At 44.2% G+C, this 15,557-nt stretch overlaps 1 protein-coding gene across 24 annotated transcripts in view; it reads right to left on the bottom strand.

The window, feature by feature from the left end:
- Positions 1-238: 238 nt before the first annotated feature.
- Positions 239-15,557, bottom strand: part of kif1aa (kinesin family member 1Aa) — a 397,377-nt gene continuing 382,058 nt past the window's right edge. For all 24 annotated transcript variants that reach the window (XM_038816644.1, XM_038816646.1, XM_038816647.1 and 21 more), the window contains 2 exons: positions 14,254-14,372; positions 239-6,592 (listed from right to left, as the gene is read on the bottom strand). In XM_038816644.1, coding sequence (XP_038672572.1) covers positions 6,550-6,592; positions 14,254-14,372 — 162 coding nt within the window. In that variant the 3' untranslated portion in view covers positions 239-6,549. The remainder of the gene's footprint in view (positions 6,593-14,253; positions 14,373-15,557) is intronic.

The following is a 15,557-nucleotide window of genomic DNA, read 5'->3' as shown; positions in this document are numbered from 1 at the left end:
GTGGGAGGCAACGAGCACCCGGAGGAAACCCACGCAGACACGGGGACAAAGTGCAAACTCGAGGACAGATGTCACTTCTTGTAAATGTATCTTTCTCAAAAATTTGATATGTATTGAATAGATATTTGGATCAATAGATCATAGATATTACTGTTGTGTGTGTGTTACTTCTCTGTCATTTGTGCAGCTTGTGTGTGTGTGTGTGAATGCAACACAATAAGACGCAGAATCCTGGTGCTTGCTTGTCCAGAACTGCATAAGTACCACGTTTATTTATTTATTGACAATGCGTTAAAGGGTTCACAAACATCTGAAGACTCTAATTCCAACACCCATGGTTTACACTTCAAGAGACTACTGACCATCTGAGACGGCGTGTACATATAATATACAATGGTCACAGCCATTTAGTATATACAACGTCAGAGGCATTTTTCAAAATGTACAAAGCTGGGGCTTTGTTGTGATGAACAGGCATCAACTAACTGACAATAGAAGCACAGATGTAGAAAACAGTATCCTTCCAATAGTTCGCTAATGAGTGGACAGGGCTGAAAGTCAATCCCAACTGAAATTTGATGCAGAAGTTGCCTGTTTATTCAAGTGTCCTGGGATGAGCGTTTGGAAGTGTTTACGCTGTACTGATCTATTATGGGCTTAACAGAAACGCCAACTGTTATCGTTTTGGTGAACCATCCTGATCAGTTTGGGAAACCCTTTGTCTCCTTGGATAGCCCTGCCCCTTCCTCCCCAGAATTACATAACCACCCAAAACAAATTTCTACCCACTGTATCTCTCAACTTCTCTCTTCCTGAGAGTAATAGGGAATTGCCTGGGTTGAAAGTCACCGTCTAATGAGGTCACATCCCCGGCTCAACAGTGGCAGACTAACATCCTTTCAAAACAATCAGCAACAATCAAGGTATCTCACATGGTTCATCACATATTCAGGCAGTTACCCGTCTCAAGCATCCATTTCAGTTCGCTGCTGTCACACATTGGGTGACAGTGGCATTGTTCAGACTAGCAAAGTGCAATCTGAGTAAAACACGAGGTGCAATCAGATTACTCCCACCAGCTCCCTTCTCCACCTCAAATTGCATTTTTAATACAACACCAAAGTAATGGAGATTGAAATTTTCTGACGTGACAGAATTCTTTGAACTCATATTTTACCCCAGTCAATGTTCCTGCAGAGAGCTGACTCCAGCAACACTTAGGTGGTTAAAGATCTATTTGGTTGAGGCATATTGTGCAGCCTGGTGAAGAACTCAAATCCCAGGAGAGGAAAAGTAAAAATAAAGAGATTAGGAGGGAGTCTAATGGGAATCTTTTCGCTCAAAAAGTAATTTAATTGTGCAATAGGTGTCCAGAGGTTGGCATTGGTGATGACAGAAAATGAGATCAAGAGATAATTAGGTATGTTTCTGGTGAGGAGATGAGGGGATGTGATGATAAAGTAGGCAGAAGGCATTCCTGGAGATGGTGAAAAGGTGACTCAGTGTGGCTGAGGGAGAAGGTGAAAATGTGCGTAGTTTGAACTGACGGATAAAGCGCGAATATGAGTAGGTTATATTGAGGGATAAGAGAAGATTGGATTAATCTGTGAGGAAGGGATTGGTTTAGGGCTGAATAACTTTTTTATTTTGCCGAAAAAAAATCTCAATTCCTTATGGGCACGTTTTGCTTACTAAACATCTGACAGTCAACTCAAGAAAAGATATCCAGCCGTTGCTGAATGTCATTGTTAGCTGTGAATTGAGCAAACCATGTGGATGGCATTTTCAAATTATTCTATAGTATTTAGTGATGTATTGAAGCTACAAAATTATGGAAAAGAACGACACTGGAATTAAACATCAAGGCTATGTCCTAGGACACACTGGGCCTTTTATTTGGTGATGGTACTGGGCAGCCTGTGGTCAAGCAGAGAAGAAGTGAAAATGTTTTGCCCGAATCACCTTTTATTACTAATGCCTCTCCTTTGCAAGCCTCTACTCTTCCTGTTTGGGCATGCTCTGTAGGTTGGTTGGCCTAAGGCACACCCGTGGCTTCTGGTTGTACTGCGATGGAGGAGGATTTGCAAGACTCTTTTCGACTGTATATCTCATCCCACTCTGTCGCCAGACATGCATCATAGGCTGGCTGGCCAAGGTTATGTCTGGCGTGAAACTCAAAAAGCTTTGAAAAGTGCACTAACGTTCTCATTTCTGCTCTGGCAAGCTATGTTGTCTAATTCACTGCACCTACTAGTCTTCAGCAGCATTTTATTCTCAACCTAGAGAATGGGACTAGCACTGTGCTTTTTCAATATTACCATTCATTGAGATTACACCTTGTAAATAATTAATCTCTTAAATCTATGTTCTCCATAATTAAAGGGAAGGCAATGGAATTAAACAGTTCAATTCCAAGAATCAGGTGTTATTTATTTGATAACTATGCAATTTTAAAAATTATTATTCCATGGGATGTAAGCATCACTGGCAAAGCCAGTGTTTGTTGCCCATCCCTAATTGCCCTTGAGGAGGTGGTGGTAAGCTGCTGCCTTATTTAGCCGCTGCAGTCTATGTGGTGTAGGTACACCCACAGTTCAGCTAGGAAAGGGATTGCAGATTTTGACCCAATGGTAATGAAAGAATGGCGATATAGATGGTGTGTGGTTTGGAGGGTGTTGAAAATTAAGCAGCTATCTAATGCCATCTGTAAGGAATGGATTCAGCGGTTTATTGTCCTGTTTCTTTTGTTATGTTGCCACTGTACAGTTGCCCGACAGATCTGCACTGCTCCGCTTGTAATGTTTCAGATCTGACAAATCAGATTTGTGAACACAAATCAATTTGTCAGAACACGGGTCCTTCTACTCAAAGCACATCCAACAACTCTATCCAGATGACTGTGAATTGGAAACAGTCAGGGTGAGGCGGGAGAGAGAAATAATGCTCCGTGGGACACATTAATGTTCGGTGGGACAAATAAAAACATTTATTTACACTGTAGCACACATAATATTTGTTCTCATGTGTGTAATCCTATAGTATAGGATAATTAGCAACAGGCCGAATGTGCTGCTCCAGATACTTTGATGATCAATTGACATTCCAGATATTTCTGCACAATAATTTGTCCTCATACAGAATCCCAGCTATACAAGTCTAGTCTCAGTCACCTTAAGACATTGACTCTCACCTCGTGCCATCAGCACTGGTCATCTTCTATCATCTCTTCTCGAGTAAGCATTTGTGACGTGTGACTCTAGACAGTAACTGTTAGCAGAGTATTTGACTGCAGGCATTGTGACCAAGCCTCCTCCTGATTTCAACGTACCATTTCACACACTTTCTAGCAGATATCACTAGATGGTGACCAAAAGGAGGAAGTTTGTCAACCCTTCAAGAAAAACAATTGTTGAGGTCAGCTCTATGAGTACAGGAACAGAGTAGGTCATTGAATCCACCAAATTAAATCTGCCACTCTGCCAATTAGATCTCGGCTGATCTGTGCCTTAGTTTCCATCTACATTTCTTGATTCTGCAACTCTTAATGCTATTCCTCAACAAAAATCTATCAGTATCCATTTAAAATTTTTCAATTGACCTTGTCTCAATTGGGAGAAAAGTGTTCCAGATTTCTACTACCATTTTGGCCTTTTGGGACATTGTGGCTTCTACTCCTCAATAGGTCTCCAGGTGCGCCCATTATCCACTGGATCACAGGGCGGCCAATATACGTGGATTTTATGAATGCATGTTCCCGGCGAGGAGCCTTGCTCAGTGACAGCACCATCAAGAGGTCAGGCATTTGGCCAAGGCTCCACACCTGGAACCTGCATCTGGACTATCAGCCTGGCTGTATCATTTATTTTAATAGCCCAGCTCACCTCTCTCTGGAATGATTCACGCCCATGGACAAAAGTTTGGATGCAAATGAAAGCCGGAGAAAGCTGTGTGGTTGCAACCAACCTCATGAGCAATGTCGTGGGATCTTTGTCACCAGTGACACGCATTAGACATCAAACCTCCAAATGATACACGGTTGCTAAAGCGGCTGAGCATTTTCAGTGCATCAGGAGAAACACTTAAAATGTAGAAGCAGCCAAGGGCTGTGGAGAGAAAAGTGACCCATAATGCACTGTGGCAGGAGGGGAAAGCCAACATGCTCAGCAACTCAAATGGCCTTCTTGTGCATAGAACATAAGAAAAGGCCCTTGACTTAACTGGCACACTGTTAACGATGCCAACATGGAGAAAGTGCAGCGGGACATGGGTACAGGACACATAGTCCAGTGTGCGTCTGAAGGTTTAACTGCAAATGGCCAAACGACTTTCTTGGATTTAAAAGCTTCCACTGAAGCACTGTCACTTTAAACGCTGGAAGGACACCGACCAGGACTTGGGTGCTTTCAACTCCTGAGAGATTAGTTTCACCAAATTCAGTGTATAACCTGCAGCCTTAAAGTTAGTTAACACATCAATGTGACATAATTTGTGGGTTTTTTCTATTTAGCAGCAATTGAATATTCCTGCATTCAGTTTGTTTTGGATGACGTTACACTGATAGTCTACAGTAACCAGTAGAATAACACCAGCCTAATCAACATATACACAGCAGTGAGCTCTTTGTTTTCAGAAAACAGCAGTCATAATAAATGAGTGTGATGTACACATAGGTGTGACTTATATGCTGACTTAATAATATTGCAGTCTCCCAGCAAGCAGATGCCATATTTGTTTCCTCCTGCACAGCAGTGGGATGGGGTTGCAGGGACGGTGGGGTGGGGTGGGGCTTCCATTTGTTTTTGGTTTAAATACAGCACCATGGAGATCTTTGTCAGCCCAAGCAGTGTGAACTAGAGGAAACTTTGACCAACACTTGATAAAAATTATTCCATAATCTACCAATCCTGCATTTACCAAGTGTCTAGTCCACGTTTGAACATTGCAGGATTAAATGAGATACCCCCATTTTCACCGCCCCAACCCGCTGCGTTTCCCGTCACAGACCCTTCAGCTGAAACCTGTTAGAATACTCAACTTGCTTATAACACTGAAAATGCAGTCACCAGCTGTGCGTCAGTGCTCCTCCGAAACACAAGTGTCATGCACAGCGACTAACCGGGTGGTGACCACGGATGTACACAGCCTGTACGCTTCAAAGTAAAAGCATCCTGCACTGTGCAGCTACCCACCATCAATGGAGCTGGAACAGCAAGAGGAAATGTCGCAGAAAGGGTTTAGGCCTACTAGACCCTTCGCCACCCAAATAAAATTACATGGAGGACACCACCTTGTGGAGATTACAGGGTTGGTACTGAAGACGAAGGGCTTAGAGAGGCATCAACACAAGTGTTTAGAAATGGCTGACTTAAACTGAAAGGGAAAACCAGTCTGAACTAATGCCGGCTCCTGTCCCCAACCCCAATCTGGTTGGGTGTGCGGTCTGTATCAGGATGAACAAGTCAAGGGTCATGATGGTGATGGCATTGGCATTAGGCTAGCAGCAGACCTCCAGTGTGTTGGCATCTTCCGCACAGCTCGCTTTCAAAGCCACTGATTTACAAAACATTGAATCTTTCCAATCCAACACGGTATGTGCGCTGAGCTTGTACACGGAAACCCAAGCACACCACATAATCATGGCAAGCAGGTGGGAAAGAGCTATCCAAACATGTGAGCACGGGGAGGGTTGAGGAAAACAATGTCCAACCTCAGCGGTAACAATTATGGTTCAAGATTAAGAATACACTATCATTATAGAGCTAAACATGAAATATATACAACATTCACCTTTTTAATCCACCTCCACAATTCCAGACTTTGTGACTCTCTTTCACCTGTCTAAGTAGATAATTCCTCCCCTCACACAAAAAAATAATCTCCCACTTCTTCTCCGAAACAAACTTCAAACCGTTCATGGTGCCTTTTGGGAGGCCAGGTTCACCTTTAAGGGAACGAAAGCAGGCAGCAAGTCAGCATTGGGGCTTTGGCAGTGTCAACTAACCAATGAGGAGCTCTCGCTGATCATTTTAAGGCTCTCCTTCAGTTCACCCACCGGTTCCTGCATGCTTCCCAGGAGACGTCCCAAGCCCATGGAAATGGTTGTGCCTCAGAGCACAACACCCCTTTCAGCCTCTCTGTTGGGAATGACAGTGATGCCATGAATTGTCTTCACACCCATCCCCCTCCACAAACTCCCACTCCTCCCCCACCCTCCCCACCAGAAAGAATGTAAGGACCACATACAGCATCTAGTGTCCACACCACGGAGTTCGTTCATCAGTGATATCTAACCACTTGCTGAAGACACACAGAGCATCACACACACGCACACACACACACGTAACACAGCGCTCCCCAGCGCCAGGCGACACGGTTTTTTGCTTTCACACAACTATTAATTTTTGTTCCTCAATAAATTACTACATGTAGAGCAGGCATGTTAGATGGGCATTCACGTCAATGCTGGAGGGCTGGGTTGACTATGTACATATGAGTCCAGTCTGATGTCGCTGGGTTGGAGTGGAATTTCAGCTTATTCAAGGATCAAGATCAGATCCTCATCTGACTGCTCCTCCTTCTCGACAGCTTCGATCTAAAAGAAAGAATGAAACAGCTTCAGGAAACGCAACAAGTTACAGACATAGCATTATAATAGAGAATATATAAAGAAATGCTGTCTGAAGCCCCACACTATAACCCTCTGATACCACCCACAACCCTGAGTATGACACATTCAGATACAACCCAAAACCCTCACTATAGAATACTATCATATATTCCACATAACCCAATCTAATGCAATTTTAATTTTATATTGCACTGTCCCAGTAATACTGTGATTCAAAGACCACTTATTGTATCACTCTCCCTTACTCCACACTGTCAAACTCTCTCATACATCTTACTGTAACACAAATATATGTCAACCTTGTTCGATAACACACTCTGATATACCTCAAACTCCTCCCAATAACACTGTCTGATATAGCCTATATCCCTCATTATAACAGTCTGAAATAGGCCACAACCATTGTTATAACACTATCTCGTATATTCCACACACATCACTGTAATAATGCTTTATATAGGGCAACACAATGATGCAGTGGTTAGCACAGCACCGAGGTCCCAGGTTCTGGCTCTGGATCACTGTCGTGTGGAGTTTGCACATTATTCTCGTGTTTGCTTGTGTTTCGCCCCCACAACTCAAAAGATGTACAGACTAGGTGGATTGGCAACACTAAATTGCCCCTTAATTGGAAAACAACGAATTGGGTACTCTAAATTAATTTTTAAAAATATGTTTGATATAGGCCACACCAAAACAGCTCTCATTATAAAAAGACTTTGCCTAGGATTTATAGGATGACAGGATTTCCCTTCCCGCCATCCAAGAAGTTGGTGGGGAACACATCCCTGTCAATACTGCCTCCCCACAGCCAATCAGTGTTAACTGGCTGGAGGCAGGTCTTCCGCTACCTCACTGTGATTGACAGGCATCTCTCTGGTCCTGCAGCGCCAGTGGACAGGACAGAAGTCAGAACATTTGGGGGTGCCCTGTGTTAAAAGGAGGCTGCTGTTGGAGGCATTTCGCCTTACAAACCCCCCTCATCTCTGCCCACAATCCTCACCTTCCTGCTTGAGGCCTCAGCATGGTCACTTATTGGGGTTCCCCTGTCAACCACAGAAATCCTCCAACCAGCCTGAAAATTGGGGCTTGCTGGGAAACGGATCTTAAGCAGTCACTAATTGGCAACTTAAGGGTTTCAATTGGGCAAGGGTGGGTGGGAGGTCGAGGCCGCCTAGTCTCAGGGTAAAATTGTAGAGAGGTTGGGGAGGGCGGGAGCCCCATGGGAACGCCATCGGAAAGATTTTCGGCCCACGACCTCCCAGCTCCCCGCCTAAAAAACCAGCTGGTGCGGGAATGGAAAATTCTGCCCTTATATTTATATTGTATGTTTCAAAATCACTGGACCTCAGAAAACTCTTCGCAGTTAATGAAGTTCTTCCTTCAAGTGTTGTAATTTTGCCGCCAATTTACAGCGAATCCCCACAAAGAGCACTGTAATAATGGCCAGTTTTTTACGATGTTGATTGAGAGATAAATACTAACACTGAGGACAATTCTCCTGCTACTCTTCAAATAGTGCTATGGGAGCTTCACTTCCAACTGAGAGGGCAGAGGGGTCATGGTGTAATGCCTAATCTGAAAGATGGCACATCAGACAATGCTGCATTCCTGCTGAAACACACAAGCATCGGCTTCAATAACGTGCGGTGAACCCAGAGCGTAACTCGAAAGAGAGATGTTTTCACTCGGACGTCAGTGCCTTACCATCAGAGACATAGCTGACAGTGATTATAACAAGGTCTGATATACCCACACCTCCCACTATAACACTGTCTGATATCCCAACCCTCTCACAAAAACACTGATATACCCTAACCTCTCACTATAACACTGATATACTCATACCTCCCACTATAACACTGCCTGATATATCCTAACCTCTCACTATAACTGTCTGATATACTCACACCTCTCACTATAACACTGTCTGATATACCCACACCTCTCACTATAACACTGTCTGATATACTCACACCTCTCACGATAATACTGTCTGATATACTCACACCTCCCACTATATCACTGTCTGATATACCCACACCTCTCACTATAACACTGATATACCCACACCTCTCACTATAACACTGTCTGATATACCCACACTCACTGTAACACTGTCTGATATATCCACACCTCTCACTGTAACACTGTCTGATATATCCACATATTTCACTATGACACTGATATACTCACACCTCTCACTATGACACTGTCTGATATACCCACACCTCTCACTTTAATACTGTCTGATATACCCACACCTCTCACTATAACACTGTCTGATATCCTCACACCTCTCACTATAATACTGTCTGATATACCCACACCTCTCACTTTAATACTGTCTGATATACCCACACCTCTCACTATAACACTGATATACCCACACCTCTCACTATAATACTGTCTGATATACCCACACCTCTCACTATAACACTGTCTGATATACCCACACCTCTCACTATAATACTGTCTGATATACCCACACCTCTCACTATAACATTGATATACCCACACCTCTCACTATAACACTGTATGATATACCCACACCTCTCACTATAACACTGTCTGATATACTCACACCTCTCACTATAATACTGTCTGATATACCCACACCTCTCACTATAACACTCTCTGATATACCCACATCTCTCACTATAATACTGTCTGATATACCCACACCTCTCACTATAATACTGTCTGATATACCCACACCTCTCACTATAACACTGATATACCCACACCTCTCACCATAATACTGTCGATATACTCACACCTCTAACTGTAACACTGTCTGATATACCCACACCTCTCACTATGACACTGTCTGATATATCCACACCTCTCACTATAACACTGTCTGATATACCCACACCTCTCACTGTAACACTGTCTGATATCCTGACACCTCTCACTATAACACTGTCTGATATACTCACATCTCTCACTATAACACTGATATACCCACACCTCTGACTATAATACTGTCTAATATACCCACACCTCTCACTATAACACTGTCTGATATACTCACACCTCTCACTATAATACTGTCAGATATACCCACATCTCTCACTATAACACTGTCTGATATACCCACATTTCTCACTATAACACTGTCTGATATCCTCACACCTCTCACTATAACACTGTCTGATATACCCACACCTCTCACTATAACTGTCTGATATACTCACATCTCTCACTATAACACTGATATACCCACACTTCTCACTATAATACTGTCTGATATCCTCACACCTCTCACTATAACACTATCTGATATACTCACATCTCTCACTGTAACACTGATATACCCACACCTCTCACTATAATACTGTCTGATATACCCACACCTCTCACTATAATACTGTCTGATATCCTCACACCTCTCACTATAATACTGTCTGATATACCCACACCTCTCACTATAACACTGTCTGATATACTCACACCTCTCACTATAATACTGTCAGATATACCCACATCTCTCACTATAATACTGTCTGATATACCCACACCTCTCACTATAACACTGTCTGATATACTCACATCTCTCACTATAACACTGATATACCCACACCTCTCACTATAATACTGTCTGATATACCCACACCTCTCACTATAATACTGTCTGATATACCCACACCTCTCACTATAACACTGTCTGATATACTCACATCTCTCACTATAACACTGATATACCCACACCTCTCACTATAACACTGTCTGATATACCCACACCTCTCACTATAACACTGTCTGATATACCCACACCTCACTATAACACTGTCTGATATACCCACACCTCTCACTATAACACCGTCTGATATACCCACACCTCTCACTGTAACACTGTCTGATATACTCACATCTCTCACTATAACACTGTCTGATATACTCACTCCTCTCACTATAACACCGTCTGATACACACTATACCATGGTGGCAAGCAGAACAGGGGTGAAGTTTTGTTTACATAAGAACATAAGAACTAGGAGCAGGAGTTGGCCATCTGGCCCCTCAAGCCTGCTCCGCCATTCAATAGATCATGGCTGATCTTTTGTGGACTCAGCTCCACTTTCTGGCCCGAACACCATAACCCTTAATCACTTTATTCTTCAAAAAACTATCTATCTTTACCTTAAAAACATGTAATGAAGGAGCCTCAACTGCTTCACTGGGCAAGGAATTCCATAGATTCACAATCCTTTGGGTGAAGAAGTTCCTCCTAAACTCAGTCCTAAATCTACTTCCCCTTATTTTGAGGCTATGTCCCCTAGTTCTGCTGTCACCCGCCAGTGGAAATAACCTGCCCGCATCTATCCTATCTTTTCCCTTCATAATTTTAAATGTTTCTATAAGATCCCTCCTCAGCCTTCTAAATTCCAACGAGTACAGTCCCAATCTACTCAACCTCTCCTCATAATCCAACCCCTTCAGCTCTGGGAATAACCTAGTGAATCTCCTCTGCACACCCTCCAGCGCCAGAACGTCCTTTCTCAAGTAAGGAGACCAAAACTGAACACAATACTCCAGGTGTGGCCGCACTAACACCTTATACAATTGCAACATAACCTCCCTAGTCTTAAACTCCATCCCTCTAGCAATGAAGGACAAAATTCCATTTGCCTTCTTAATCACCTGTTGCACTTGTAAACCAACTTTCTGTGACTCATGCACTAGCACACCCAAGTCTCTCTGAACAGCGGCATGCTTTAATATTTTAATGTTTAAATAATAATCCCGTTTGCTGTTATTCCTACCAAAATGGATAACCTCACATTTGTCAACATTGTATTCCATCTGCCAGACCCTAGCCCATTCACTTAACCTATCCAAATCCCTCTGCAGACTTCCAGTATCCTCCGCACTTTTCGCTTTACCACTCATCTTAGTGTCATCTGCAAACTTGGACACATTGCCCTTGGTCCCCAACTCCAAATCATCTATGTAAATTGTGAACAATTGTGGGCCCAACACGGATCCCTGAGGGACACCACTAGCTACTGATTGCCAACCAGAGAAACACCCATTTATCCCAACTCTTTGCTTTCTATTAATTAACCAATCCTCTATCCATGCTACTACTTTACCCTTAATGCCATGCATCTTTATCTTATGCAGCAACCTTTTGTGTGGCACCTTGTCAAAGGCTTTCTGGAAATCCAGATATACCACATCCACCGGCTCCCCGTTATCTACTGCACTGGTAATGTCCTCAAAAAATTCCACTAAATTAGTTAGGCATGACCTGCCCTTTACGAACCCATGCTGCGTCTGCCCAATGGGACAATTTCTATCCAGATGCCTCGCAATTTCTTCCTTGATGATAGATTCCAGCATCTTCCCTACTACCGAAGTTAAGCTCACTGGCCTATAATTTCCTGCTTTCTGCCTACCTCCTTTTTTAAACAGTGGCGTCACGTTTGCTAATTTCCAATCCACCGGGACCACCCCAGAGTCTAGTGAATTTCGGTAAATTATCACTAGTGCATCTGCAATTTCCCTAGCCATCTCTTTTAGCACTCTGGGATGCATTCCATCAGGGCCAGGAGACTTGTCTACCTTTAGCCCCATTAGCTTGCCCATCACTCCCTCCTTAGTGATAACAATCCTCTCAAGGTCCCCATCTGTCATAGCCTCATTTCTATCAGTCGCTGGCATGTTATTTGTGTCTTCCACTGTGAAGACCGACCCAAAAAACCAGTTCAGTTCCTCAGCCATTTCCTCATTTCCCATTATTAAAACTCCCTTCTCATCCTCTAAAGGACCAATATTTACCTTAGCCACTCTTTTTTGTCTTATATATTTGTAAAAACTTTTACTGTCTGTTTTTATATTCTGAGCAAGTTTACTCTCATACTCTATCTTACTCTTCTTTATAGTTTTTTTAGTAGCTTTCTGTTGCCCCCTAAAGATTTCCCAGTCCTCTAATCTCCCAGCAATCTTTGCCACTTTATATGCTTTTTCCTTCAATTTGATACTCTCCCTTATTTCCTTAGATATTCACGGTCGATTTTCCCTCTTTCTTCCGTCCTTCCTTTTTGCTGGTATAAACCTTTGCTGAGCACTGTGAAAAATCGCTTGGAAGGTTCTCCACTGTTCCTCAACTGTTCCACCATAAAGTCTTAGCTCCCAGTCTACCTTAGCTAGTTCTTCTCTCATCCCCTTGTAATCTCCTTTGTTTAAACACAAAACACTAGTATTTGATTTTACTTTCTCACCCTCCATCTGTATTTTAAATTCCACCATATTGTGATCGCTCCTTCAGAGAGGATCCCTAACTATGAGATCATTAATCAATCCTGTCTCATTACACAGGAGAAGATCTAGGACCGCTTGTTCCCTCGTAGGTTCCATTACATACTGTTCTAGGAAACTATCGCGGATACATTCTATAAACTCCTCCTCAAGGTTGCCTTGACCGACCTGGTTAAACCAATCGACATGTAGATTAAAATCCCCCATGATAACTGCTGTACCATTTCTACATGCATCAGTTATTTCTTTGTTTATTGCCTGCCCCACCATAACGTTACTATTTGGTGGCCGATAGACTACTCCTATCAGTGACTTTTTCGCCTTACTATTCCTGATTTCCACCCAAATGGATTCAACCTTATCCTCCATAGCACCGATGTCATCCCTTACTATTGCCCGGATGTCATCCTTAAATAACAGAGCAACACCTCCTCCCTTACCATCCACTCTGTCCTTCCGAATAGTTTGATACCCTCGGATATTTAACTCCCAGTCGTGACCATCCTTTAACCATGTTTCAGTAATGGCCACTAAATCATAGTCATTTACGATGATTTGTGCCATCAACTCATTTACTTTATTCCGAATACTACGAGCATTCAGGTAAAGTACACTTAAGTTGGTTTTTTTACCTCTGTTTTGAATCTTAACATCTCCAGTTTTATTCCTTTTGTTATTACTGGGCCTATTCACTGAGCTCCCCTCAGTTTAAGATTAGAGAAATCTGTTTCCCAATCCAGGCTCTTTTCTAAGGCACTCATTTTTGGCTTTACTGGAGGCCGGAAGGTGAAGGCCCAACCAACCCTCTCCAAAGTTCTTTCAACAGGACAGCGAGGCTCCGAGTCCCATTATTATTCCATTTTTCAACTTGAACTGGAAACACTCAGCAGGTCAGGGAGTACCTGTAGAGGGGACGCAAGTTCATGTTTCAGGTGAGGGATCTGGTGAAGGGTCACACCCTAAATTGGTAACTCTGTTTCTTTCTCTGCGGGTGTCGTCTGACCCGCTGGGTGTTTCCAGCATTGCTTATGTTTATCTTACAGATTTCCAGCACCTACTGTGTATTGCTGTTGTTTCATCTCAAACAGTCGCCGGTCGGGTTTCCCAAGCTTCAGGAGACCTGGCAGGTTGACCGAGGTGAAGAGTTAGCAGATGCCAGAGATGAACGCCTTCAAACCTATCTGATAGACCTAGTTACCCGTCTAAGGAAGCCTCCCCCCATGGCCATCCCCCTCTCCCAATCCTCTGCTCCACAGCCGATGGATGAATCCCAACCTCTTGGTTCCCGGTGTCTTTCTGACCAATCGTCCCACTGCGAGTCAGGCCAGTAAGAAATCAGCCCCTTGGATGCAATTTACCTGATTGACCCGGCGAGGAGGGGGTTGAAGGCGTACAGCCAGTCTTGCATCTCTTTATCGTTGCAGGCTTGTAGCAGTATCCCGCGATGCTCGGTACACACAGCAAACGTGTTTGGAGTCTGCAACATTTTTTAAAAGTGCAAACAAGAGGGTCAGATATCAATGCAAGTCAGAGGAGCATTCTTCGGGGTTCAATAGGCTTCAAATACTTGGCCTGCTGCGGATTCTGGTCACCTTGCCATGAGCAAACACTGGAGACCAAGCGCTTCTCCAAGGAGGAGGAACAAACAGTGAAGTCGCAGACCCAGCAGCTCTGTTAAATCACAGAGTTTCACTCATTGCCTGAAAGCTGCGGCAAACGTGCTCCCAACCAACATTCCATCATTGGTTTGTGATGGACAGGAAGCAAGGGAAAGTGGGCACCAGTGGAAGCCAGCTTGTCCACATCCCATAACCCATGGGGTGATGCTCTGGGAGCCAAGGCAACATGCCGGGGTATTTCTGAAAAGGTCAGGGGTGAGCTTTCACAAAGGCCTGTGAGACACTGTCAGCTGGGGCTGGGGGACAGGCAGGGAGTGGGAAGGGCAGCAATCAGTCGCAGGCCAGGCGGTGGTCAGTCAGTCAATCTGGGACGGCATCGGTGGTCAGTCACAGTCTGGGGGCCTTGTTAGTTTGTGACAGTCTGGAGGTGTGGTGATGGAGGTATTTGGCCAGATGTATTCTAGAGGGACTAGACAGTCGGTCACAGTCTCAGAGAGGGGTTGGTGGTCACTCGCTGCCAGGGGGAGGGGTTTCTGGTCACTCACAGTCTGGGGGAGGATTGGAGATCACAGTCTGGGGGAGGGGTTTCTGGTCACACAGCCTGAGGGGGATTGGTGGTCAATCACAAGCTGAGGGAGGGATTACTGGTCATTAAGTCTGGGGAGGGGTTGGCGGTTACTCAGTCTGGGTGAGGGGTTGGAGGTCAGTACCTCAGTCTGGGGAGGGGTTGGAGGTTAGTCTCAGTCTGGGGGAGGGGTTGGAGGTCAGTCACAGTCTGGGGGAGGGGTTGGAGGTCAGTCGCAGTCTGAGGGAGAGGTTGGAGGTCAGTCACAGTCTGAGGGAGGGTTGGAGGTCAGTCACAGTCTGGGGGAGGGTTTGGAGGTCAGTCACAGTCTTGGGGAGGGGTTTGAGGTCAGTCACAGTCTGGGGGAGGGGTTGGAGGTCAGTCACAGTCTGAGAGAGGAGTTGGAGGTCAGTCTCAGTCTGGGGAAGGGGTTGGAGGTCAGTCACAGACTGACGGAGGGGTTGGTGGTTAGTCACGG

Source organism: Scyliorhinus canicula, chromosome 13 (genome assembly GCF_902713615.1).
Source record: "Scyliorhinus canicula chromosome 13, sScyCan1.1, whole genome shotgun sequence".
NCBI classification, from domain to species: Eukaryota; Metazoa; Chordata; class Chondrichthyes; order Carcharhiniformes; family Scyliorhinidae; genus Scyliorhinus; species Scyliorhinus canicula.
This window is presented reverse-complemented; position numbering and strand designations above follow the sequence as displayed.